The sequence below is a fragment of the Piliocolobus tephrosceles genome, chromosome 14 (genome assembly GCF_002776525.5).
Source record: "Piliocolobus tephrosceles isolate RC106 chromosome 14, ASM277652v3, whole genome shotgun sequence".
NCBI lineage: Eukaryota > Metazoa > Chordata > Mammalia > Primates > Cercopithecidae > Piliocolobus > Piliocolobus tephrosceles.
The window spans coordinates 41,065,180-41,092,786 of record NC_045447.1 but is presented as its reverse complement, the minus strand read 5'-3'; the positions used below and the strand labels follow the sequence as shown (position 1 = coordinate 41,092,786).

The 27,607-nt window shown below is 45.6% G+C and overlaps 1 protein-coding gene across 2 annotated transcripts in view; it reads left to right on the top strand.

Annotated features, from left to right (window-relative positions):
- The window catches only part of NANS (N-acetylneuraminate synthase), a 40,080-nt gene that overhangs the window by 3,232 nt on the left and 9,241 nt on the right, over window positions 1-27,607 (top strand). Inside the window, exons 1-2 of one of the 2 annotated variants that reach the window (XM_023202988.1) lie at window positions 11,050-11,312; window positions 15,550-15,765. In XM_023202988.1, coding sequence (XP_023058756.1) covers window positions 11,181-11,312; window positions 15,550-15,765 — 348 coding nt within the window. In that variant the 5' untranslated portion in view covers window positions 11,050-11,180. Of the gene's footprint in view, window positions 1-11,049; window positions 11,313-15,549; window positions 15,766-27,607 lie in introns of those variants that run through there. The other variant, XM_023202995.2, reaches the window with a different exon arrangement.

Genomic DNA, 27,607 nt, shown 5'->3' with positions numbered 1-27,607 from the left:
GAAAAAGGTTTGCAAGGTGTGAGACTAGTCTTTCTGTGTTGTTCTATAATGGAGAGGGGTACCTTAGGATAGAATGTGGGCCTAGGACTTCATAATCCCACTGTTCAAGCCAGCATGACAAACTGGTCAGTTCCAAACCTTGCTGCGGGTCACAGAAAGAAACAAAACAAAACAAAGCAAAACAAAACAGACTGAATGAGGTCTCCATCTTGTTTTATGTCCTTGGGAGCTTGACCTTGTAACCACATGGTGGTACTTTCTCTTGATCTCTGTCTTCCAGGGAATAGGAATCTTGGGCTTCATGTCATAGTCAGCTCTAAAAATTATCTTGAGCAGTTAAAAGTCGTTGGAAGCTCAAAATTGACTGCTCCAGACTCCATCTGGGAAGAGCAATGGAAACTGTAGCTCAGCAGTGAAGGCTTCACCATTCTATAATGGTGGCCCAAGTTCAATCCCGGTGTAGGGAATGAATACTTTCTGGTTGATATGTATGTGACCTTTACTCCTTGTTGAGTCTCTTCCCCTTCATAAACAACTTCTAACTTCCTTTCTTAAATTTTCCTTTTTCTGAGCTGCCTTTGAAGATTCTAAGTTATATAAAAATTGCTTATTACCTCTTTGAAAATACCTTGGCGAGCCAGGGCGTGGTGGCTCACACCTGTAATCCTAGCACTTTGGGAGGCCGAGGCAGATGGATCACCTGATGTCAGGAGTTTGAGACCAACCTGGCCAACATGGTGAAACCCTGTCTCTACAAAAATACAAAAATTAGCCAGGAGTGATGGCACACGTCTGTATTCCCAGCTACTCAGGAGGCTGAGGAAGGAGAATCACTTGAACCCAGGAGGTGGAGGCTGCAGTGAGCTGAGATCGCACCACTGCACTGCAGCCTGCACGACAGGAGCACGACTCCATCTCAGAAAAAAAAAAAAAAAGAAAGAAAAAAAAGAAAAGAAAACACCTTGGCTCATGCCTGTAATCCCAGCACTTTGGGAGGCCGAGGTAGGCGGATCACCTGAGGTCAGAAGTTTGAGACCAGCCTGGCCACCATAGCAAAACTCTATTTCTATTAAAAATACAAAAATTAGTCGGGTGTGGTGATGGGCACCTATAATCCCAGCTACTCGGGAGGCTGAGGCAGGATAATCACTTGAACCCAGGAGGTGAAGATTGCAGTGAGCTGAGATTGTGTTACTGCACTTCAGACTGGACAACAAAAGCAAAACTCCATCACAAAACAAACAAACAAACAAACCCCAAAAATGAAAATACCTCATACACTTGTGGTTATTTCATAACCTTAGTTGAGGCTTGGTGGTTTCACTTACAAGGTTCCTTTTGGCAAAGTTTAAAAGTCAAAAATGTTGGCCGTTTGGCCTGGCTAAAGTTAGGTAATAAGAAATTTAAAAGGACTTTTTAAAAAGAGCACTATGGTTAAAAGTCAGCTTAATTAAAAGCAGATATTCAAGCTGTAACAGCCTGGGACTCCTTGGGTAAAACAAGAGGCACCACAGAGCCCATTTTGGGAAAAACCTCTGTTTTTCTCGTGAAACCCCAGGAATTGGAAGCAGTTAGATCCCTCTCAAAATCTAAGGCTCTGTTCTTTTCTGCATTGCATTATCTGATATTTTTGACTTTTGGGGGAATCAGAAGTTACTTCACATTATGAGAGAAATTTAACGTGTAATAGCTAGGTAGGAAATATAGTTTTGGGGATAGCTAATGGCAATTATGGGGGAATCCTCAGCTCTTTGCATGTTTGGATCAGAGAAGCATGCTCTTGGCCACCTAGAAAGTATGGAAATGAGCCAGGCGTGGTGGCTTATGCCTGTAATCCCAGCACTTTGGGAGGCCAAGGCAGGCGGATCACGAGGTCAAGAGTTTGAGACCAGCCTGGCCAATATGGTGAAACCTCGTCTCTACTAAAAATACAAAAATTAGCCAGGTGTGGTGGGGCATGCCTGAAGTCCCAGCTACTCAGGAGGCTGAGGCAGAAGAATCACTTGAACCCAGAAGGTGGAGGTTGCAGTGAGCTGAGATCATGCCACTGCACTCCAGCCTGGGTGACAGAGTGAGACTCCTTCTCAAAAAAAAAAAACAAAAAGAAAAAAGAAAATATGGAAATGTCACCCCCACCCCCAGCTGAGAGATAAGACTCCCGTGGGTGATGGGCTAGTCACAGAATGGACTGGTTAGCTTTGGATTGCTTTGCAATGAAATGCATGGTAAAATCATTGCACTGTCTTGTTCCATAGCATTTCTCCTTTTAGGATCTGAGATCTGATCTAAAAATGAAACCCTTAATATTGGGGGAATCCATTTTACCTTCCAGGTGTGCCTGCTTATTAGGCCCTAGAAACTGCATGCTTTCCTCACCCTGTTCTTCGAAGGGCTCCACTCTAAAGCCAGTAATCCAATTAAGAAATGTAAAAATCCTACAACTACTGGTTCTTCTTCCATCTGTCTGTCTGTGTAGTTATATATACTTTGTGTAGTTATATATATATACTGTGTAGTTATATATGTGTTGTGTGTGATGTTTATATAAAAAAGCTCTGATTAATCAGAAAAATAAGCACTTAAATATTTTGAAAGAAAAAAACTGTAATGCCTTTTAGTTCACATGACTTTAGTAACCTTTGGGAAATAAAAACAATTTTAAAGATTATTGGTAAAATAAAGACATTTGGTCTAATTTAGGCAGGTCAGATATTAGGTTTGCTAAATGCTTCAAGGTTATAAACTGCTTCTTTGGCTTTTGAAAATTGTTCAACTTGAGTAAAGGAATAGGCTGGGCGTGGTGGCTCATGCCTGTAATCTCAGCATTTTGGGAAGCCGAGGCAGGTGGATCACAAGGTCATGAGATCGAGACCAGTCTGGCCACATGGTGAAACCCCGTCTCTACTAAAAATTCAAAAATTAGCTGGGTGTGATAGCAGGTGCCTGTAATTCCAACTAGTCAGGAGGCTGAGACAGGAGAATTGCTTGAACCTGGGAGGTGGAGGTTGCAGTGAGCCGAGATCATGCCACTGCACCCCAGCCTGGGTGACAGAGCAAGACTCTGTCTCAGGAGAAAAAAAAAAAAAGAAAAAAGAGTAAAGGAATAAAAGAATGGCTATTCTGGCCGGGAACGGTGTCTCATGCCTGTAATCCCAGCACTTTGGGAGGCCAAGGCAGGTAGGTCACCTGAGGTCAGGAGTTTGAGACCAGCCTGACCAACATGGAGAAACCCCATCTCTACTAAAAATACAAAAATTAGCTGGGTGTGGTATCACATGCCTGTAATCCCAGCTACTCGGGAGGCTGAGGCAGGAGAATCACTTGAACCTGGAAGGTGGAGGTTGCAGTGAGCCAAGATTGCACCACTACACTCCAGCCTAGGCAACAGAGTGAGACTCTGTCTCAAAAAAAAAAAAAAAAATGACTATTCCATATGTAGAGCGCCCCCAAGGGCTGCTGGCTGTCCGCTTTTATGGTCATTTCCTAATTATATGCTGAAGAAGGGGTGGGTTATTCATGAGTTTTCCAGGAAAGGGGTAGACAATTCCTGGAACTGAGAGTTCATCCCCTTTTTTGACCATATGGGGTAACTTTCTACGTTGCTATGACATTTATAAACTGTCATGGCACTGATGGGAGTGTCTTTTAGCATGCCAATACATTATAATTAGTGTATAATGAACAGTGAGGACGACCAGAGGTCACTCTCATTGCCATCTTGGTTTTGGTGGGTTTTGGCAGACTTCTTTATCGCAACCTGTTTATCAGCAAGGTCTTTGTGACATGTACCCTGTGTCGATCGCCTGTCTTTAATCTCATGGGAATGCTTTAATCTCATGGGAATGCAGCTCAGAAGGTTTCAGCCTTATTTTATCTAGCCCCCATTCAAGATGGAGTCACTCTGTTCAAACGTCTCTGCCATGGTGATAAAAGAAAAACTTCAGCTGAATTAAATTTAAAGGCGTTTAATTGAGCAATGAGCAAGTCATGAATTGGGCAGCCTTTAGAGCCAGGGTAGGCATAGATACTCCAGCCCTGCTTTGTGGTGGAAGAAGATTTATGGACAAGAAAAGGACAGTGAAGTACAGAAAACAGAAATGAGGTTTAGAAGCAACTGGATTGCTTACATCTCAGTGTTTGCCTTATTTTAACACAGTTGGAACAGTTGGCTACATTTGATTGACCAAAACTCAGTGATTGGCACAGATATGGGCTACAGTCTGTTTACATCTCCACTTGTTACAGTTCCTGATGTACAGAACACCTTTAGGCCGAACTTAAAATATATAAGGAGGCAGCTTTAGGCTAAACTTGATTTAACAATTCCCCCCTTTTGATCACTTTCTCAATTTTGAGAGATTGACCAAAACTTTAGTCACTGATGTCACTATCCCAGCATAAATATACTTATTTGGTCTTGAAACCCACTGGGAAACAATAGAAGAGTGAGTTTTGCAAGGTGGGAACAAGGACTGAGTAGAGTACCTCCTTATGCTGGAATATCCTTTTTACAGAAGAAAAACAAAACCTGGTTTGTTCTAGGACCTATGTGTTCCTTAAAGTCTTAGTATCACTATGTCACATTTAGCACAAGCGACTCCATTTTGGTTTGGTTTGGGGCCTAGAGCTCATTCCAAAACAATGGCCTCACCTAATTTTGTTTTAAAAAATTCCCCCTTTTTGGTCACATTCTCACTTAGGTGAGAGTTCTCACTTAGGTGAGACTGTGACCAAAACTTAGGGCCTTAATGCCACTCTCAGTTCCCATTATTTTGGGTTTCTGGTCTCAGCGTGTCATTTATAGGTTATGATGTCCTCATGGTTGCACATTTCTTTTTTCGAGACAGAGTCTACTCTGTCACCCAGGCTGGAGTGCAGTGGTGTGATCTTGGCTCACTGCAACCTCCACCTCCTGGATTTAAGTGATTCTCGTGTCTCAGCCTCCTGAGTAGCTGGGTTTACAGGCAGGCATTGCCACGCCCAGTTAATTTTTGTATTTTTTAGTAGAGACAGGGTTTCACTATGTTGGCCAGGCTGATCTCGAACTCCTGGCCTCGTGATCCACCTGCCTTGGCCTCTCAAAGTGCTGGGATTACAGGAGTGAGCCACAACACCCGGCATGGTTGCACATTTCTTTCATCTCTTGTCATTCCAACTGAAGAGAGCCCATTTGACATTCTAAAGATGGCTGTGTGCAAACACGTAAAACCTTTGAGAGAATACAGCACACCAAGGAGACTACTATTATGACTATCGCAAGGATAACACCAAATGTTTGGACTGTTCTCCTTATCCAGGGCCCCCACAAACCAAACCACCTAAAATTAAATAGGTCAAAGAATGAGCTAGATGAAGAGTCTACTTGCTTAACTAAGCAGTCTTTTCACTAATCCCCTACAACTGAATCTCTATAATGCCCGATGTGAGGTATTTATCCTTAGGCCACAAGTGCCAGCCCCTGTACAGATACTTCTGTTTAGCCAGTAAGTAATCTAGAGCAATTCCATTATTTAGCATAACTTTCATAAGATAAAGTCTGTTGTGGAACCATAGACTTTATGGTAGAATCTGCTATAGAAACTATCATGGGGGATACATTTCTAATCATTGCCCCTTTTACTCCAAACCATAGAAAAACCACTTAACAAATGATGCCCTTCTAGGGGAGTGAAGGCCTCCTGGCAATGATTTCTTTAACCCATGATGTGGGTTAAGAGGAGTGAGCCAATCTAACAAGCAGCCACAGCTGGAAGGTAAAAACAGATCCCCAAAATTAAGGGTCCCATTTTTATACTGGATCCTGGATCTCCAAAAAGAAGGGAAATGCTACGGGAGAAGACAGTGCAATGCTTCTACTGTGGATTTCATTGCAAGGCAACCCAAAGCTAATCAGCTCTTTTTGTAATCAGCCCATCCCCTATGGAAGTCTCATATCTAGCAGGGGTGAGGGGTGGGGTGGAGACGTTTCCGTGCCTCTAGGTGGTCAAGAGCATGCTTCTTTGATACAAGCGTGCAAAGAGCCAAGTATCCCTTGTAACTGCCATTAGCCATCCCTTAGAATACATTTCCTACCTGGTTATTACACACCAAGGCTAAAAGCTCTCTCACAGCGCAAAATAATTTTGGACACCCCCCTCCCCACCCCAAAGTCAAAAGTGTCAGGTAAAGTAATGTAAAACAGAACAGAGCCTTAGATTTTGAGAGGACTCTATCCTCCTTCAATTCCTGGGGTTACATGAGGAAAACAGAGGTTTTTCCTAGAATGGGGTCTGTGACACCTCCTTTGTTTTTCCCCAGGAGTCCCAGGCTGTTAGTAACTATCTTAGGTTCTCTCATGTGGACATCAAGAATGGCCAGAAGACAAAATGGAGGAAAACAATTCAGTTGACTGAGAAGAAGAAAAAAAAAAAACTTTTAATTTTCCTTCAGAAAAATAAGAAAACAAACATAAAGGCTTTTAAAATATATGTACAGTTTGGATATTCACTTTTTATTAAGCTGATTTTAACCATATAACTCTTTTTTTCTCAAAAAAAAACTATTAAATTTTTCTTTTATTTGTTTGAGACAGAGTTTTGCTCTTGTCGCACAGGCTGGAGTGCAGTGGCATGATCTGGGCTCACTGCAACCTCCATCTCCCAGGTTCAAGTGATTCTCCTGCCTCAGCTTCCCAAGTAGCTGGGATTACAGGCACGTGCCACCAAGACTGGCTTAATATGGTTAAATTTTTCTTTTTTGAGATGGAGTCTCGCTCTGTCGTCCAGGCTGGAGTGCAGTGGCCGGATCTCAGCTCACTGCAAGCTCTGCCTCCCGGGTTTACGCCATTATCCTGCCTCAGCCTCCCGAGTAGCTGGGACTACAGGTGCCTGCCACCACGCCCGGCTAGTTTTTTGTATTTTTTAGTAGAGACGGGGTTTCACCGTGTTAGCCAGGATGGTCTCCATCTCCTGACCTCGTGATCAGCCTGTCTTGGCCTCCCAAAGTGCTGGGATTACAGGCTTGAGTCACCGCGCCCGGCCTAATTTTGTATTTTTATTAGAGATGGGGTGTCTCCATGTTGGTCAGGCTGGTCTCGAATTCCCAACCTCAGGTGATCCACTCATCTTGGCCTCTCAATGTGCTGGGATTACAGGCGTGAGCCACCGTGCCCAGCCTAAAATCTTTTATTAGCAGATTGTAGCCAGGACAGCCAATATTTCTGGCTTTTGAATTCTACCACAGGTAACCTCCCATGTGAAATTAATACATTTTAACTAAGGTCATAGCCATGGATGCATACAGTGTCTTAAAGAGATGATAAGCAGTTTTTATTTTTGTTTTACAATAATTGGAGTCTCCCCAAAGGTAGTTCAGCAAAAGTAAAAATAAAGACAGGAAATCAGAATCAGTCCATGGGGAAAAAGAATCAATAAATGACAAGAAGTTACACAAATAACAAACCAGAAAGGGCTCACTCCCTAAGCCCCCTAAGCCAAGAATTGAACCTAGGCCACCATTGTCAAATGCCAAAGCCTTAGGACTGAGCTACCGCATTAAGTGTTTTCTATTGCTCTTCCCAGAAGGAAGATTTTGAGCTTGCAAAGTCTTTTAACTGCTCAAGATAATTTTTAGGGCTAACTATGACATGAACCCAAAAATTCCTGTCCTCCGGATGGCAGAATCCAAGATAAAGAATCCTCATATGGTCACAAGGTTAAGTTCAAGGACTTAAAACAACATAAGAGAGCAGCTGCATCTGGTATTGGTTTCAGGGACTCACAGAAAAGTTTGTAAGTGACCAGCCTGCTGAACTGGCTTGGACAGTTGGCTTATATGGCTCCTAAGTCCACGTTCCATCCTGTGATGCTCCTCCATTATAGAACAACACAGAAAAACAAACTCATAGCACTAAGTATACCAGATTTTCTATAGCCTAAAAGTAGTCTCGTAAGTCTTTTTTTCTATTAATCAGACCTTTGCAGAGGAGACAAACAGTGATGTTTACCGTATACACACACACACACACACACACACACACCACACAGAGAGGCCAGAAAAACTTGGCTAGTAAGAAGTTCTTACCCTTTTTTCTGGCATACCAAGTTTCCAGGTTCTCTTTCTCTGTAGCTTCCAGAAGAACGGAGCAGCCTTTGATCACTCTGCTTACGATGCTATAGCTGTGGGGGCCAAGCCTCACTACAAAATAAATAAATAAATAAAAATCATCCTTTTCTGTTTTATGGAACCATAGGCAAAGCTTCACAACTTTTTAAGATGCTGCCCAACGGGCTGCATGGGGAACCAAATTAACATTTTCCATCTTAGCTGAAGCAAAATACACATAACAAAACAGATACTACACCTCATTCGGCATCTGGTATCAACCTAGCAAGGCTCAAACCGTCTCTCTTTGGTCTCTATCATCTTTGATCCATTCAAGGTGGGGAGGGATGGCATCAATGAGTACTCTCAGGGCAAGGCGAAGAGCAGACAGTTACCCCTTAAGAGTCAGGCCTGTTAAGCTTTCTTTTCAGAGCTCACTGACTGTGACCGTATTTACAGAGGGGTCTCTGAGTTAGGCCTGCTAGACTTGCATCAGAAATTCCTTCAGAGATCCCCTCCACATATACAAACACACACACAAAGACAAGACGGACAGAAGGCCTTCCAAACCAAGATCCCTAACCAAGAATTCCAAGAGTATTCCTTCCAAACTATCCTATTCTCTGTCTGAGGAATCTCCCCGAAATCCTACTGATTGAAGAGAAGTCCAGAACCAAGACTCTTCCTACTAATTAGGGAGAGCCAACCAAGACCCCTGAAGAAGCTGAACCAATTGGGAGAAGGAAAGGGGTGTTGGCAGCGCCTAGAATACTCACCAAATCAGACACCCATGGCTATAGCTGCAGACACTCCACAACGGGGCTACAAACAGACACTGTGATAAGGTTACAGTTACAGGCACCCCATGGTGGAGCTACAGACAGATACCTCGCCATGGAGCTCTAGTTATGGGACATCTCCCCAGGACAATTTCTCTATTGCAAAGTGTACTCCATACACGTTGGGCTACTAGTGCCCTGCCAATAGAGACGAAGCCAGAGTCAGCCCCCAGTCCAAAACTAGGCGACCGCTTGGGCTGGCCTCTGGATCCATCGCCAGAGGGGGTGTACAGAATCAGGGGCAGGTAGCACAAGGGCAACCCTGAATGAGCCCCCAAATTTTTAACTGCTCAACTGGTTCGCCATGCCCACTACCTACACAGAGCTGATTTATCAAGATAGGGGAATTGCAATAGAGAGAGTAACCCATGCAGAGCCAGCTGTGCAGGAGACAAGTTTTATTATCACTCAAATCAATTTCCCCTAGCACTCGGGGATCAGAGGTTTTGGGGTTTTTTTGTTCGTTTGTTTTGAGATGGAGTTTTTGCTCTTGTTGCCCAGACTGGAGTGCAATGGAATAATCTCAGCTCACTGCAACCTTCGCCTCCCAGGTTTAAGTGATTCTCCTACCTCAGCCTCCCAAGTAGCTGGGATTATAGGCATGCACCACCATATCTGGCTAATTTTGTATTTTTAGTAGAGACACGGTTTTACCATGTTGGCCAGGCTGGTCTTGAACTCCTGACCTCAGGTGATCCACCCACCTCAGCCTCCTAAAGTGCTGCGATTACATTTGTGAGCCACGATGCCCCACCTTGGAGATCAGAGTGTTTAAGGATAATTTGGTGGGTTAAGAGAGACCAGTATGTCAGGAGTGCTGATTGGTTGTGTCGGAGATAAAATCATAGAAAGGCAAGCTGTCTTCTTGCACCAAGTCAGTTCCTGGGTGGGGGCCACAAGATCAGATGTACCAGTTTATCAGTCTGATTGTGCCAGCTGATGCATCAAGTGCAGTGTCTGCAAAATATCTCAAGCACTTATCTTAGGTTTTATAATAGTGATGTTATCCCCAGGAGCAATTTGGGGAGGGTCGGAATCTTGTAGCCTCCAGCTGCATGACTCCTACATTTCTAATCTTGTGGCTAATTTGTTAGTCCTACAAAGGCAGTCTAGTCTCCAGGCAAGAAGGAGGTTTATTTTGGGAAATAACTGTTATCTTCTTTGTTTTGTTTTATTTTATTTATTTATTTATTTATTTATTTATTTATTTATTTATTTATTTTTGAGACAGAGTCTTGCAGTGTCACCAGGCTGGAGTGCAGTGGTGTGATCTGGGCTCACTGAAACCTCCACCTCCTGGGTTCAAGCGATTCTCCTGCCTCAGTCTCTTCAGTAGCTGGGATTACAAGCATGCACCACTATGCCCAGCTAATTTTTTTTTGTAGTTTTAACAGAGACGGGGGTTCTCCATATTGGTCAGTCTGGTCTCGAACTCCCGACCTCAGGTGATCTGCCTGCCTTGGCCTCCGAAAGTGCTGGGATTATAGCGTGAGCCACTGCGCCCGGCCAGGTGAGTTAATTTTAAGAGCTCGGGGCTGGGAGGCCCGGGTCCTAGTCCCAGCTCTGCTCTGGCTTTCTGGATGGCTTTGGACAAGCCAGTGCAACTTCTCGAACCTGTTGCCTCTCATATAATAGGGACCTCCGCCACTTCTTGAAAACTTACTACAAGCCAAGGATTGTGATCAGGGGTTTCTATACATCATCTCACAGTTCTATTTCATTTTGCTTCAGAGAGAAAACGCTCAGGAAGACTGAGTAACGTAAATATGAGCAGGAGCTGGTGAGTGGCATAAGCTGGACTCGATCCAGCGCCGTGATTCTAACTCTAGCAACCCTGGTTTTTCCATTACACCATAGGAGGCGGTCTCCCCATTCCCCTGAGAGGTGGACATAGACTATGCCCTGCGCAGGCAGCCGTCCGCCTCCTGCAGGGAATGCTTGCTCCTGGGTGTACACACGGAACCCGCGACGGCCCGAGACCACGCTCTGGGGCAGCCAGCCTCAAGCCTAGCACAGGAGAGGGGCGCGGAGCTTCCTCGCCCAGCTCGGCCGCCCTTCCCGCGAGAGGCCCCGCCCCCCGCCCTGATTGGCTATCGGGAGCGAGACGGGGCCTAGGGGATTGGCTGCGCGGCGGCCGCGGGCTGACGTGGCAGGCAGGCGTGTGGGGCTTGTAGCGCTGCTCACAGTACAGAGTAGAGGCGGCGGCTGCGGCGGCCGAACCCAGACTGACAGTGAGGCGCCGGACCCCGAGCCGCCGCAATGCCGCTGGAGCTGGAGCTGTGTCCCGGGCGCTGGGTGGGCGGGCAACACCCGTGCTTCATTATTGCCGAGATCGGCCAGAACCACCAGGGCGACCTGGACGTGGCCAAGCGCATGATCCGCATGGCCAAGGTGAGGCGGGAGCTCCCGGGACCCGGGATCCGGGCGCCGGGCGGGGCGGGGCGGGGCGGGGCGGGGCCGCGGGGAGCCAGGGCCACACGGCTTCCCCAGCTGGGTACCCTGGTCTGGCCTCCTCCCGCCTGCCAGTTCCGTTTTCGGAATCCTTCGGATCCCTCTTCCTCACCCCGTCCGCCACCCTCCTGACCTTTCTGCATTACAACAGCTGCCTCCTAACCCCACGTTTTTCCTCCCCGTTCTGGTGCCAGAATAATCTTTCTAAAACTCAGACCTGATCAGACCATTACCCCTGCCTGGCACCTTCTGAGGCTCCCTCCTGCCCGCTGGTAGAGTGGAAAGCATTTGACATAGCCTTCAAGATTTTAATTACTGGGTCCCTTCCAGCCCGTCGTAATTCTTCTCTGACATTCTTCAGCGGCACAGAGTTACTTTCAGGAATGACAGTTACTGGAAGTTGCTGTGGTCTCTTCTCACCCGCCATTCCCTGTATGTGGAATATGAAGTGGTTAAAAGACGGGGCTATGAGTTCAAATCTCGACTCCACCACTACTAGCTGTGTGAACGTGGGCTGGTTACTTAGCCTCCGTGAACCGTTTCCCCATTTGAAAGCGGGGCTTGATAATAACAGTTCTTTCCGCATGGAGTTGTTATGGGGATCAAATGAGATTCTCAGAGCTCTGAGCCCAGCACTTGGCACATAGGAGTCGGTAAATGCGAGCTATTAGTGATACGATGTTTATAGCTTTCCGTGCTCCCTCCTCTCTTGGGACTGCCATATTCTTCGTTACGACCCCAGCCCCTAGCATAAGGCCTGGCCTGCACTATGATTCTTTGGTTTAGAGGTAGCTCACCCCGTCTTTCCTTTCCCTTCATCAATGCTGCTCAAATGATTTTATATCATTTGTGACAGGTTCTTTAAATGTTTGTTTATTTGTCTGTCTTAGAGATAGGGTCTTGCTCTGTCACTCAGGTTTTCTCTTACTGTTCTTTCTTTCTTTTTTGAGACAGGGTCTCTCTGTATCACCCAGACTGGAGTGCAGTAGCATGATCCCGGCTCACTGCAACCTCTGCCTCCCGGGCTTAAGTGATTCTCCCACCTCAGCCTCCCGAGTAGCTGGGACCCACAGGCGTGAACCCCCATGCCGGCCTAATTTTGTTGTAGAGATGGGGTTTGGCCATGTTGCCCAGGCTGGTCTCGAACTCCTGAGCTCAAGCGATCTGCCTGCCTTGGCCTCCCAAAGTGCTGGGATTACAGGTGTGAGCCACCACCCTCGGCCCTTCCTGTTCCTTCGGGACTGATTTTATGGAAACCTAACCACTGAATCATAAAAATACTTTACAAAAGTAACACTGCTAACATTTTTTGAGTGCTTACTCTACCAGATACTAAGCTAAATGCTGTACATGCACCATCTCATTTAATTTTTACAACAACCCAATGCCATGATGCTGCCGGTTTCATTTTAAAGGCTAAGAGAAAATAAGTGACTTAGGCAAGGGCACACAGCTAGTATAATAAATACAGTAAGGGGTTTTTCAGTTTTTGCTCCTAAGCCACAGGGCTCCAGCCTTTCTTATGCAACATTGTTTTCTAGAGGGGAATTCCCACTCTTAATTTGAAGGGGCAGCCTGTTTTTCCTCTTGGAATGTTAAAGTTGTAAAAATATCTGGAGATACTGAAAAATATCTGGAGATATCGAAGCCATAGAAACAAAGCTATACCGACCAGGTGCAGTGGCTGATTCCTGTAATCCCATGACTTTGGGAGGCTGAGGAAGGCAGATTGCTTGAGCTCAGGAGTTCGAGACCAGCCTGGGGCACATGGCAAGACCTTGTCTCTAATTCCATTGAGCTGGAATCGAGGTGGCTGCAGCCTTTAGGAAAGGGATCTGGTCAGCTTTGCTAGAGACACTGCAACTTTAGTCAGGTTAGTCTGGGCCTTGGGATCTTTAGACAATGAGAGCTCTGTTGCCTAAGGTCACTTTCAGTTCTAATGTTCTTCGAACTTTCCAGCATCAAGTCCTGACCTTACCATCTTATGATTTGTCCAAGAGCAAGAATAGTGATCTCAGCACTGACATTTCTGGACCCAAGAAGTTTTTAATAGCATGAATACCTCTGTGTCTACAGAAATGGCAGTGAGATGGGACTTTAGTGGGTTTTAATTATTCTTTTTCTTGAGTAGGTTGTTTTTGTTTGAGACAGAGTCTCACTCTGTTGTTCAGGCTGGAGTGCAGTGGCACCATCATAGCTCATTGCTGCTTCAACTTCTGGGGATCAAGCGATCCTCCCATCTCAGCCTCCTGAGTAGCTGGGACTACAGGCATATACCATCACGCCTGGCTAATTTTTACATTTTTTGTAGAGACAGAGTCTTACTATGTTTGCCCAGGCTGGTCTTGAACTCCTGGGTTCAAGCAATCCTCCCACTTTGGCCTCTCATAAAGTGTTTGGATTACAGGCATGGGCCACTGTGCCTGACCTCTTGAGTGTTTTGTGTTTTTTTTTTTTTTTTTGAGACGGAGTCTTGCTCTGTCGCCCAGACTGGAGTGCAGTGGCCAGATCTCAGCTCACTGCAAGCTCTGCCTCCCAGGTTTACGCCATTCTCCTGCCTCAGCCTCCCGAGTAGCTGGGACTACAGGCGCCCGCCTTGTCGCCCGGCTAGTTTTTTGTATTTTTTTAGTAGAGACGGCGTTTCACTGTGTTAGCCAGGATGGTCTCGATCTCCAGACCTCGTGATCTGCCTGTCTGGGCCTCCCAAAGTGCTGGGATTACAGGCTTGAGCCACCACGGCTGGCCATGTGTTTTTTTGTTTGTTTGTTTGTTTGTTTTTTTAATAGCTTTTATAGTCAAACAATCCAGCTTTTACATTATTGTCTCTGCTCAGTAGAAGTCACCTAGGGGCTGGGGCATTTTTGTTTTCTTTTTCTGCTTTTCGACATGTGACCTGTTCAAAGAAAATGTCATGGAGAAAAGTGCCAGTGCAAAGCAGCTAAAAGCAGAGTTGCTATTGTTGAAATCAGAGAAAGAGGCACAGGGCACTGTCACTGGATTTTCTTGTCCCTAAGAGGGCCTCATTAGAACAGTTTCGTCCTGGAGGTAGCCCAAACTGCTTTTATATAGATGGAGAAACTGAGTCCAGAGCTGGGAAGTGACTTATCTAAGAGTTAGGGTTAAAGTTAAAACAGAATCGCCGGGCGCGGTGGCTCACGCCTGTAATCCCAGCACTTTGGGAGGCTGAGGCGGGTGGATCACCTGAGGTCGGGAGTCCAAGACCAGCCTGACCAACGTGGAGAAACCCTGTCTCTACTAAAAATACAAAATTAACCGGGCATGATGGTGCATGCCTGTAATCCCCAGCTTCTCGGGAGGCTGAGGCGGTAGAATCGCGTGAACCCGGGAGGCAGAAGTTGTGGTGAGCCGAGATCACGCCATTGCACTCCAGTCTGGGCAACAAGAGCGAAAACTCCATCAAAAAAAAAAAAAAAAAATTAAGCCAGAATCTTTCTTTACTAAATTCTCGTCCAGTGCTGATTTTACTATTCTTTGCTGAGTTATATAACTTTAAATCTTCCTTAATTTTTTGATCCAGTATTTTTAATATTTACAATTTAATAACTGTAAATTGTAAATTTTAATATTTACAATTTACAAAGGAAAAAACCCCATTTTTTTTCTTTTGGCATGTTAAGAGAAAAAAATGGGGGGGGGGTCTCCCATCTCCAAACAACCTTTTCTTCCTTTCAGACTTTCTTGCCTTTTCTGTTCCTCTTCCTTGGAGGTCCTTAAAGTCTCTGTTAATCTATGTTGTTTTTAAAGATGGTGATGTAGGCTGGGTGTGGTGGCTCACATCTGTAATCCCAGCACTTTGGGAGGCCAAGGCGGGTGGATCACCTGAGGTCAGGAGTTCAAGACCAGCCTGGCCAACGTGGCAAAACGCTGTCTCTACTAAAAACAACAAAAATTAGCTGGGCATCATGGTGGGCACCTGTAATCCTAGCTACTTGGGAGACTGAGGCAGGAGAATGGTTTGAACTTGGGAGGCATTGGTTGTAGTGAGCGGAGATCATGCCTTTTGCACTCCAGCCTGGGTGAAAGAGAGAAACTCTGTCTCTAAATAAATAAATAAATAAATAAAGATGGTGATGTCATAGCGGTTGCCCCAGAATTTTTTTTTTTTTTTTTGAGAATCTGCGACAGTCACTGAAAGGTGTCCTAATGTGTGTTGTAGGAGTGTGGGGCTGATTGTGCCAAGTTCCAGAAGAGTGAGCTAGAATTCAAGTTTAATCGGAAAGCCTTGGAGAGGCCATACACCTCAAAGCATTCCTGGGGGAAGACGTACGGGGAGCACAAACGACACCTGGAGTTCAACCATGACCAGTACAGGGAGCTGCAGAGGTACGCTGAGGAAGTTGGGATCTTCTTCACTGCCTCTGGCATGGATGAGGTGAGTCCTCTGCTGCTCTGTCATTTGTCACTTTAGCAGATCAAGGGTCAGCAGGCAGCCTGGTGACTTCCGGCTTAGGGCCAGCTCCAGCCCTTGCTCATCTTTTCTGTTCCCAACTACTGGAGAGGCTAGCAGGCGCCAAAGCCCAGTGAGAATCTGTGGGAAGGATGCCATTGTTTTAAAAACAAGCTGTCTCTGGCCAGGCGCAGTGACTCATGCCTGTAATCCCAGCACTTTGGGAGACCGAGGGGAATGGCTCACCTGAGGTCAGGAGTTCGAGACTAGCCTGGCCAACATGGTGAAACCTCGTCTCTACTAAAAATACAAAAATTAGCTGGACATGGTGGTGCGTGTCTCCCAGTTACTTGGGAGGCTGAGGCAGGAGAATCACTTGAACCTGGGAGGTGAAGGTTGCAGTGAGCCGAGATTACGCCACTGTGCTCCAGCCTGGGCAACAGAGCAAGACTCCATTTCCAATTAAAAAAAAAAAAAAACGCCAGGCGTGGTGTCTCACACCTGTAATCCCAGCACTTTGGGAGGCCGAGGTGGGCAGGTCACGAGGTCAAGAGATCGAGACCATCCTGGCCAACATGGTGAAACGCTTTCTCTACTAAAATACAAAAAATTAGTGGGGTGTGGTGGCGCACATCTGTAGTCCCAGCTACTTGAGAGGCTGAGGCAGGAGAATCGCTTGAACCTGGGAGGTGAAGGTTTCAGTGAGCCGAGATCACACCACTGCACTCCAGCCTGGTGATAGAGCAAGACTCTGTCTCTAAATAAATAAATAAATAAATAATAACAACAATAGCAAGTTGTCTCTGGAAGTAGGGGTCAGCCACACTGGAATCCCAGAGTCCCTCCAAGCGGTAGGGACACCCCCGCTGGGCCAGGTTTCTCCAAGTAGAAAATGGTCTGGAAACCAGGGGCTGGGTGCAGTGGCTCACACCTATAATCCCAGAGCTTTGGGAGGCTGAGCTGGAAGGATTGCTTGAGGCCAGGAGCTCAAGACCAGTGTGGGGAACATAGGGAGACCCTATCTCTACAAAAAATACAAAAATTAGCCAGGCGTGGTGGCTGTACTCCTGTAGTCTGGGAGGCTGAGTATTGCTTGATCTCATGTATTTGAGACTGCAGTAAGCCACGATTGGACCACTGCACGCCAACCTGGGTGATAGAGCAAGATCCTGTCTCTTAAAAAAAAAAAATAGAGCAAGGAAACCACAATTCTGGAGTCTGCCCCTTGCTTACTAGCATTGACTGACTTGAGAGGGGGGACACTGGCACTGTCCAGAAGGGAATGGCTTATAGGATGGTCACCGGTGGTTTTTGGCTTGGCCAAAACCAAGCTGGTGCCAGGTCTCGGGTCCCGTCTGCTCTGTGACCTGCCTCCTTAGAATTCCTTCATGTGTTCTTTTAAATGTAAAAAAATTTTAGTTGTAAAAATAGTATTACAGAAAGTTTCAAAAACAAGAAAAAGGGGAAAAAACTGATCCATAATCCCTCTATAGCAGTTCTTTTTACATACTTCCTCCTGAAGCCTTTTTATATGCTTGTTTTGTTGGCTGCTGATACTATTTAGTGAACACTGAGTTCTGTGCTTGCTTGTTTCAGTTAACATTATGGCACAAACTTTTACCCCACCTTATGCTTAAATATTTTAATAGCAACACAATACTTCTTTTGGAGCATGTACTATACTGTACCTAATCATTCCTCTACTTTTGGACATGGAAGTTATTTCAGTTTTTTTTTTTTTTTTTTTGAGACAGTCTCAAAAAAACTGGGGGAAGAGTATATAGGATTTCTCTGTGTTCTTTCTTACAGCTGCACGTGAATCTACCATTATCTCAAAATCAAAGTTTAAAATTAAGAAAAGTTTCCTCAGTTTAATTTAATTTCACTTTTTTTGAGATGGAGTCTCACTCTGTCACCCAGACTGGAGTGCAGTGGCGTGATCTCGGCTCACTGTGACCTCCGCTTCCCAGGTTGAAGTGATTCTCCTGTCTCAACCTCCTGAGTAGGCATGCACCAACACACCTGGCTAATTTTTTTTTGGTATTTTTAGTGGAGATGGGGTTTCACCATGTTGGCCAGGCTGATCTCAAACTCCTGACCTCAGGCAATCCACCCATCCCAGCCTCCCAAAGTGCTGGGATTACAGGTGTGAGCCACTGTGCCCAGCCTAGTTTTATTTTTTGTTGTTGTTTGTTTGTTTTGAGACAGGGTCTCACTCTGTCTCCCAGGCTGGAGTGGAGTGGCACGATCGCAGCTCACTGCAACCTCCGCCTCCCAGGTTCAAATGATTCTCATGGCTCCGCCTCCCAAGTAGCTGGGATTACAGGCACCTGCTACCACACTCAGCTAATTTTTGTATTTTTAGTAGAGATGGGGTTTCACTATGTTGGCCAGGCTGGTCTTGAACTTTTGACCTCAGGTTATCCGCCCGCCTCAGCCTTCCAAAGTGCTGGGAGGCAGCAGATCTGATGCCTAGAGCAGTGTGCTTTCCACAGTCCCACAGCTGCTGCTGCCTGACTGGCAGCCCAGGCTTCCCAGAGCGTAGATTCCCACTGTGAATGCCTGAAAGCTCAGCAGAGTCTCTGCATGCACCACGCTCGGTACCGGTTCAAGACTGAAGTTGGCTGGTGAGTCTCTGGGCCCAGGAGCTGCCTTGGGAGTAAGAGGATAGATGTTTTTTTTTTTTTTTTTAAACCTAGATAAAAAGCTTACTTAGATATATTGCTGATCTTCCATTAATTATTGCCCTGCAGCCTGGAGCAGGGGCCTCACTCTGCATCCAGTTTCAAATCTGAGACCTGGGTTTGCGCAAATTCAGTTTGAACTGGTGACATAGCATTCTCCATTCAGAAAGGAATAGGTCTTCTATTGTCTATCAACAACAGAACCAAAGGGACATTGTTGTATTAATTCTTCTGGGCGTACTTACGGCCTGGGGAGAGTTTCTGAGATTGTATGTGGCGTCCTTTAAAGAAACAGGATTGTTTTTCAACAGACTAATCACAATGTTTAGCTTCTGGTTAAATAATATTATTCTTTTAAAGTATTGGTCACTCCTGGTGCTTTTTTTTTTTTTTTTTTTTGAGACGGAGTTTCATTCTTGTTGCCCAGGCTGGAGTGCAATGGTGCAATCATGTCTCAATGGTGCAACCTCTGCCTCCTGGGTTCAAGCAATTCTGCTTCAGCCTCCTAAGTAGATGGGATTACAGGTGCTCACCACCATGCCCCGCTAATTTTTTTTTTTGTATTTTTAGTAGAGAGGGGGTTTTACCATGTTGCCAGGCTGGTCTTGAACTCCTGACCTCAGGTGATCCACCCTCCTTGGCCTCCCAAAGTGTTAGGATTACAGGTGTCAGCCACCACATCCAGCTGCCTTTTTTTTTTTTTCCCCCCTGGAGACAGGGTGATACGGTTTGGCTGTGTCTCCACTGAAATCTCAACTTGAATTGTATCTCCCAGAATTCCCACGTGTTGTGGGAGGGACTCAAAGGGAGGTAATTGAATCATGGGGTCTGGTCTTTCCCATGCTATTCTTGTGATAGTGAATAAGTCTCATGAGATCTGATGGGCTTATCAGGGGTTTCTGCTTTTGCTTCTTTCTCATTTTCTCTTGCTGCTGCCACATAAGAAGTACCTTTTGCCTCCCACCATGATTCTGAGACCTCCCCAACCATGTGAAACTCTAAGTCCAATTACAGCATATAGCCTTCCCCAGAGTAATCACTTTGAGAAGCACTTTCATTTGGAGGACTAAGTCCTAACCTGTTTGTTAAAAAATAATCAGGCTTAGTAGTTTTGTCATCCCTCCTCCTCTGTTGCTTCCCCAGGACACAGTTTTCCTAAAACTTGACTTTACCTAGTGTTGAATCCATAGTAGGAAGAAATGTTACGTGGGCATTTCATTGCACTGACAATTAAAAACAATAATAACCAATCAGAGTAATGAGAAGTATATGAAGGCGGTTTTCAACGTGTGGTTCGGGAACCCCTGGGGGATTCATGAGCCCTTTCAGGAGGTCCACAAAGGCAAAACTATTTCCATAATGATACTCAAATGTTATTTGTCCTTTCCATTGTCATTCTCACAAGTATATAGTGGAGTTTTCCAGAGGCTAGGTGATGTGTGATGACATCATTCCTTTGGCAGCGGCTCACCTAATGGAAGGTGTGTTGCGTGTTCTTTTTTTTTAAAGAACAGTTTTATTGACACACCATCCAATTCACCCAGTCGAGAATACAATTCAGTGGTGTTTAGTAATATTTACAGAGTTGTACAACCATTAACACAATTACCGTTAGAACATTTTTTATGACCCCCAAAAGAAAAGCTACCAATTAGCAGCACTCCTCAGCTGCCCCAATTCTCCCAGGCCTAGGCAATGACTTATTGGGTTTTTTTTTTTTTTTTTTTTTTGGGACAGAGTCCCGCTCTGTTGCCCAGGCTGGAGTGCAGTGGCGAGATCTCGGCTCACTGCAATCTCCACCTCTCAGGTTCAAGCAATTCTCCTGCCTCAGCCTCCCAAGTAACTGGGATTATAGGCATGCACCACCCTGCCCATTTTTTTTTTTTTGTATTTTTAGTAGAGACAGGGTTTCACCATGTTGGCCAGGCTGGTCTTGAACTCCTGACCTCATGTGATCCACTTGCCTTAGCCTCCAAAAGTGCTGGGATTATAGGTGTGAGCCACTGTGTCCGGCCTCAAATTTTTATCTCTATAAATTTACCTATTCTGAATATTGCATATAAATAGAATCATACAATATATGAGTCTGACTCATATAACATTTCATATAACTTTCATATAACGTTGTGTTTTCATTTATGTTGTAGCATATATCAGTACTTTATTTGTTTTTGCTAACTCATAATTCAATTTTATGACTATACCACATTTTATTTACCCTTTTGTCAGTTGGTGGACACTTGGGTTGTTTCTACTCTGGCTATTATCTTTGGCTATTAAGAATAATGCTGCTATGAGCTTTTATGTACAGGTTTTATATGGACATGTTTTCATTTCTCTTCATTCTCATACATATGAGTGGAATTGCTGGGTTACCTGGTAACTCTATGTTTAACGTTTTTGAGGAACTGCCCAGACTGTTTGCCAAAGCGGCTGCACCATTGCCATCAGCAGGGTTTGATGGTGCCAGTTGCTTCACATCCTTATCATTTGTTATTACCTCCTGATTCTAGTGGATGTGACATGGTGTCTCATTGTGGTTGTGATTTGCATTTCTCTGATGCATCTTTTCATATGCCTGTTGATCATCTGCGTATCTTCTTTGGAAGAATGTTTATTCAGATCCTTTGTCAGTTTTCTTTATATATTCTTTTGAAATTTATTTTTTCGTGTATATCCTTCCAATGAATTGTCTTTATATATTTTAAGTACCAGTCCTCAAGTCCTTTATCAGATAAATGATTGTAAAAACCTTTAGTCTTTGGGTTGTCTTTTCCATTTTCTTTTTTTTCTTTTCTTTTTTTTTTTTGAGACAGGGTCTTGCTCTGTTGCCCAGGCTGGAGTGCAGAGTGGTGCAATATCGGCTTACTGTAACCCTGGCCTCCTGAGCTCAAGCAATCTTCCCACCTCAGCCTCCTAAGTAGCCAGGACTATAGGCAATGTGACACCAGACTCAGCTAATTTTTGTATTTTTGGTAGAGACAAGGTCTCAGTATGTTACCCAGGCTGGTCTCAAACTCCTGAGCTCAAGCGAACAGCCTACCTTGGCCTCCCAAAGTGCTGGGATTATAGGCATGAGCCACCATGCCTGGCCCTTTTTCACTTTCTTGATAGTGTCCTCTGAATTACAAACATCTTTAATTTTGATGATGTCCAAATTACCTATTTTTTCTTCTGTGTTTGTCTATTTATGTGGTTTAAAAATTTCTCATTTATTTTTATTTTTGAGACAGGGTAACACTATGTCACCCAGACTAGAGTGCAGTGGTGTAATCTCAGCTCACTGCAACTTCCAACTCCCAGGTTCAAGTGATTCTCATGCCTCAGCCTCCCAAGTAGCTGGGATTACAGGTGCACAACACCATGCCCAGCTAATTTTTTTTTTTTTTAATCTTTTGGTAGAGACGGAGTTTCACCTTGTTGGCCAGGCTGGTCTTGAACTCCTGACCTCAAGTGATCTGCCTGCCTTGGCCTCCCAAATGCAAGGATTACAGGTATCAGCCACCTTGCCCAGCCAATTTTAGCTTTTTTTTCCCTTTATTTCTCAGTTTTAAACCACAATGTGATATCACTGCACAGCTGTCAGTATGGTTAAAGTAAAAAGTGGTTGACTGGATGCAGTGGCTCACTCCTGAAATCCCAGTACTTTGGGAAGCTGAGTTAGGAGGATCGCTTGAGGCCAGGAGTTCAAGACCAGCCTGGGCAACAATAACAAGACCCCATCTGTTAAAAAAATAAATAAATAAAAGCCAGGCATTGTGGTGTGTGCCTGTAGCCTCAGCTACTTGGGAGGCTGAGGCAGGAGGCTTCCTTGAACCCAGGAGCTTGAGGCTGTGGTGAGCCATGATTGCACCACTGAACTCCAAACTCCAGCCTTGGCAACAGAGTGAGATCCTGTGTTTAAAAAAAAAAAAAAAAGAAAAAAGTGGTAACACCACATGGTGTCAAGGATACAAAGAAAATAGGTCATTCATATATTGGTAGTGGGAATGTAGAATGATCCAGTCACTCTAGAAAACAGTATGGCAGTTTCATTCCTTCTTTTTTAAACAGCTTTATTGGGACATAATTCATATACTGTACAATTCAGCCACTTAAAGTAGACTGGGAGTTTCTTATAAAGCTAGATAATGTGTTTATCATATGATCCACCAGTTGTCATTTGGTAATTTATCCCCAAAGAAATGAAAACTTAACATTCATACAAAAACCTGTATGTGAGTGTCATTACAACTTTCATTCTTAGTAGCTCAAAACTAGAACAAGCAAAATGTTCTTCAGCGGGTGAATGGTGAAACAAACTGTAGTACGTGCGTACCATAGAATATTACTCAGCAATCAAAAGGAATGAACTATTTTTTCTTTTTTTCTTTTTTTTTTTGAGACGGAGTTTCACTCTATCGCCCAGGCTGGAGTGCAGTGGCACAATCTCGGCTCACTGCAACCTCCGCTACCCAGGTTCAAGCGATTGTCCTTCCTCAGCCTCCTGAGTAGCAGGGATTACAGGCACATGCCACTGCGCCCAGCTAATTTTTGTATTTTTTGTAGAGATGGGGTTTCATCATCTTGGCCAGGCTGGTCTCAAACTCCTGACCTCATGATCTACCCACATCGGCCTCCCAAAGTGCTGGGATTACAGGCGTGAGCCACCACGCCCAGCCAGGAATGAACTATTATTGATGCATGCAGCAGCCTGGATGCATCTCAAGGATATGATGCTGAGTGAGAAAGCAGCATACACAGAAGGGTGCATACTGTACGATTCTGCTTCCATGACATTCTGGAAATAAAAGAATTATGAGAATGGAGAACAGATGAGTGGTTGCCAAAGGTTAGTAAGGGGAAGGGGATGTGGTTATAAAGGGGTGACGTGAAGGATCCTTGTAGCAGTGGCATCATGGTACCTTCTGCATGGTGACCGTGGCAGTGGTCACATGAATCTGTGCATGGCGTAAAATTTCATAGAATTAAATATAGGCATACAGAAATGTGCATGTAGAAATGGTGAAATCTGAATAAGATTGGTGGACTTTGTCAACGTCATTCACCCAGTCATGATATTGTACTATAGTTTTACAAGACATTACCATTGGGGGAAGAGTATATAGGATCTCTCTGTATTCTTTCTTACAGCTGCAAGTGAATCTACCATTATCTCAAAATTCAACGTTTAAAATTAAGAAAAGATTCCTCAATTTTATTTTTTTTTATTTTTTGAGACGAAGTCTCGCTGTCACCCAGGCTGGAGTATAGTGGCACAATTGTGGCTTACTGTAACCTTCGTCTCCCAGGTTCAAGCAGTTCTCCTGCTTCAGCCTCCCAAGTTACTGGGACTTCAGGCATGTGCCACCATGCCCAGCTAATTTTTGCATTTTTAGTAGAGACAGGGTTTCACCATGTTGACCAGGCTGGTCTTGAACTCCTGACCTCAGGTGATCTGCCCGCCTCGGCCTCCCAGAGTGCTGGGATTGCAGGTGTGAGCCACCATGCCCAGCTTTAATTTAAAAAAAAATTTTTTTTTTTGAGACGGAGTTTCGCTCTGTCGCCCAGGCTGGAGTGCAGTGGCCGGATCTCAGCTCACTGCAAGCTCTGCCTCCAGGGTTTATGCCATTCTCCTGCCTCAGCCTCCCGAGTAGCTGGGACTACAGGCGTCCGCCACCTCACCCGGCTAGTTTTTTGTATTTTTTAGTAGAGACGGGGTTTCACCAGGTTAGCCAGGATGGTCTCGATCTCCTGACCTCGTGATCCGCCCGTCTCGGCCTCCCAAAGTGCTGGGATTACAGGCTTGAGCCACCGTGCCCGGCCCAAAATTTTTATTTTATTTATTTCACTCTGTTGGCCAGGCTGGAGCACAATGGCGTGATCTTGGCTCACTGCAACTTCCGCCTCCTGGGTTTAAGAGATTCTTGTGCCTCAGCCTCCTGAGTAGCTGGGATTATAGGTGCCTGCCACCACACCCGACTAATTTTTGTATTTTTAGTAGAGATGGGGTTTTACCATTTGGTCAGGCTGGTCTCAAACTCCCGACCTCAGGTGATCCGCCCACCTTGTCCTCCCAAAGTGCTGGGGTTACAAGCATGAGCCACAATTTTAATTTTTTTAATTTTAATTTTTAATTCAGTAAATATGAATAAACCCACATCAAAAAGAAAAAAAAGATCTGTAGACTCTTTAGTAACTTTTTCTTTTTTTTTTTTTTTTTGAGACAGGGTCTTGCTCTGTTGCCCAGGCTGGAGAGTAGTGACACAGTCATAACTCATGGCTCACTGCAGCCTAGACGGCCCAGGCTCAAGCGATCCTCCAGTCTCCTTAGTAGCTGGGACTACAGGTCCACACTACCACGACCAGCTGATTTCTAAATTTTTTGTAGAGACAGGGTCTCCCTATGTTGCCCAGGCTGGTCTTAAACTCTGGGCCTCAAACAGTCTCCCACCTAGGCCTCCCAAAGTGCTAGGATTACAGGTGTAAGCCACTGCATCTGGCCTCCTCAGTAATTTTTAAGAATCTAAAGATGAAAACATTTGGGATCCCATGCTGAATGCTGTTTACACATACCCCAGGTACGTGGTGTGTACCCTGGCTCTATGATGATGGCATGGCTATATGGTACACACTTCAGCTGTATGGTACACACCCCTGACTGTACGATGCACACCCCAGCTCTATGTAACACATCTCTGCTATGTAGCCCATATGTGGGCTATATGGCCCTGTGGCCAAGTGAATGGACTCTAGGGTCAGATTTTTAAGTTTGAATATGGCTCTGCCTATCATTTCTGGTATATCCATGCGGAGGTTATTTAACTCTTTGTGCCTGTTTTCTTCAGCTGTAAAGTGGGCTTCGTAGCAGAACCCATCTGGGAGGGAAAGTGAAGATTAAATGTGATGGTTAATATAAAGCATAGTATACAATCAGTATTCAGTGAGTGTTAGTTACAATTAAGGAAAGCAACCTGGGCTAAGGGCTGGGACATCTGGGTACTTGGAGGCTGGGACATCTGGGTGCTTGCCCTGACTTTGCCCTTAACTCTCAGTGTGACCTCGGTGAACCCCTTCCCTGCCTGGGCCTCCATTTCCTTTTCTGTGTGTGACCCAGCTGCCATCCAGCGACTCTCCCTCTTCTGATGTCCTGAGTCCACACAGAACCAGGCAAGATGTCATCAAGGTGACTGGCACCTGGAATGGGGACTTTTCGGCTTCTGTCCACGTTTCCTGGAAATGCAAGCTCCCTGAGCTCCTGGATCCGACCTAGGAGAAAGGTGCCTCCTTGCCCCGTGAGGCTGCCAAGGCGGAGTCGCTTCTTTAGGCTGTGCCCTGCAGGTGGCATCGGTTGAGAACCCGGAGTGGTTGGGTGATAGGGAGGAGTCAGTCTGGTGTTTGTAGCGGGGCTTCCCTCTTTCTTAGTTTTCCTTCCCTCTGCTCCCCAGGCAGCCCATTTGCTTGGTGTCTGGGATGTGTGTTTTAGAGCCAGGCTCTCTGAGCTCAGCTCCTGGTGCTCACACTCTGTGTGGTTTGGGCTCCTCATGTAACCTTGGAGCCGCAGTGGCCGCCCGTCTGTAAAAACAGGATTGTTAAGATGCTCCTGGGGCTATCTGGGGCTATCTGGAGGATTCAGGGAGCTAAGCCCATGGGGTGTCAGCACAGGGCCAGGTCTGCACTCACCCAGCGATGGCTGTTCTGTTGCTCAGAACCCTTTGGAGTTTTTCTGCTTCAGCCTATTTGGGCAGGTAGGTTTCTCTGGATGAGGAATGCCATTTGTCCCCAGCTAGTCCCCTGCCTGACCTAGGGCACAGGCAGTGAGGGGAAAGTTTTTTTTTTTTTTTTTTTTTTTGAGACGGAGTCTCGCTCTGTCGCCCAAGCTGGAGTGCAGTGGCACACAATCTCTGCTCACTGTAACCTCCGCCTCCTGGGTTCAAGCAGTTCTCTGCCTCAGCCTCCTGAGTAGCTGGGACTACAGGCGCCCGCCACCACGCCCAGCTAATTTTTGTATTTTTAGTAGAGACAGTTTCACCATGTTGGCCAGGGTGGTCTTGAACTCCTGATCTCATGATCCACCCACCTCGGCCTCCCAAAGTGCTGGGATTATAGGCGTGAGCCACCGTGCCCCACAGGAAAGTGCGTTCTTTAAGAGCCTTTACAAGAGTTAATTTACCTTGCCGTCTGTCAAACTGTTGGAGGTACATTGGTTCCTTGTTCTGCATTTACCTAGCAAGTGGCTCCCAGTGTTTACCTACCCTAACTTCCTTATAGAAACAGGCATTTATTGAGTGCATATTTTCTCCACACTGTATGCTGTTCTAGGGCGTTCTCTGTGTGCTGAGGTTAAGGTGTGGCAGAATTTTATTAAGGCCAAGAAAACTGTCAGGGTTTCTGGTTGAAAGTTGCACCAAGGCTGTGGAACTCAGGTGAAACAGCAGAATGTCTTTAGTCTAAAAGGAAAGTTCTTTTGAGAAGGCAAATGGAAGTCATGACCAAAGAGGTGACTCCTGAGGGACATGCTCCCCTCACACACAGTGGCCATCCCAGCAGAGCCACCCTTCCCTCCAGCACCTGCCTGTGTCCCAGGCACGGTGCCCTCTGACAGGCCACTGCCCTGAGGCCGGCCCAGCCTATTTGTGGCTACACCCTTCCCCTGACTCCCTGTTCTCCCCAGCTCATCACCGTGGGCTTTTTTTTTTTTTTTTTTTTTTTTTTTTAAGACGGAGTCTTACTCTGTCACCCAGGCTGGACTGCAATGGCGTGATCTTGGCTCACTGCAGCCTCTGCCTCCCAGGTTCAAGCAATTGTCCTGCCTTAGCCTCCTGAGTAGCTGGGATTACAGACGCATGCCATCACGCCGGACTACTTTTTGTATTTTTAGTAGAAGCGGGGTTTCACCATGTTGGCCAGGCTGGTCTCAAACTCCTGACCTCGTGATCTGCCCGCCACGGCCTCCCAAAGTGCTGAGATTACAGGGATTACAGGCATGAGCTACTGTGCCTTGCCTGGGCTTCTTTTTTATCCTGCAGGGTCCAAAAACTGAGGGGAAAGGGGGGAACTTTAGAAAAATCTCAGCTCTACTCCTCTCCTTCCTTACCCCTGACTCAGATCAGCGGTTCCCAGAGTGTCCCACAGGACACAGTACAGAAAGGGGGTTCTGTGGG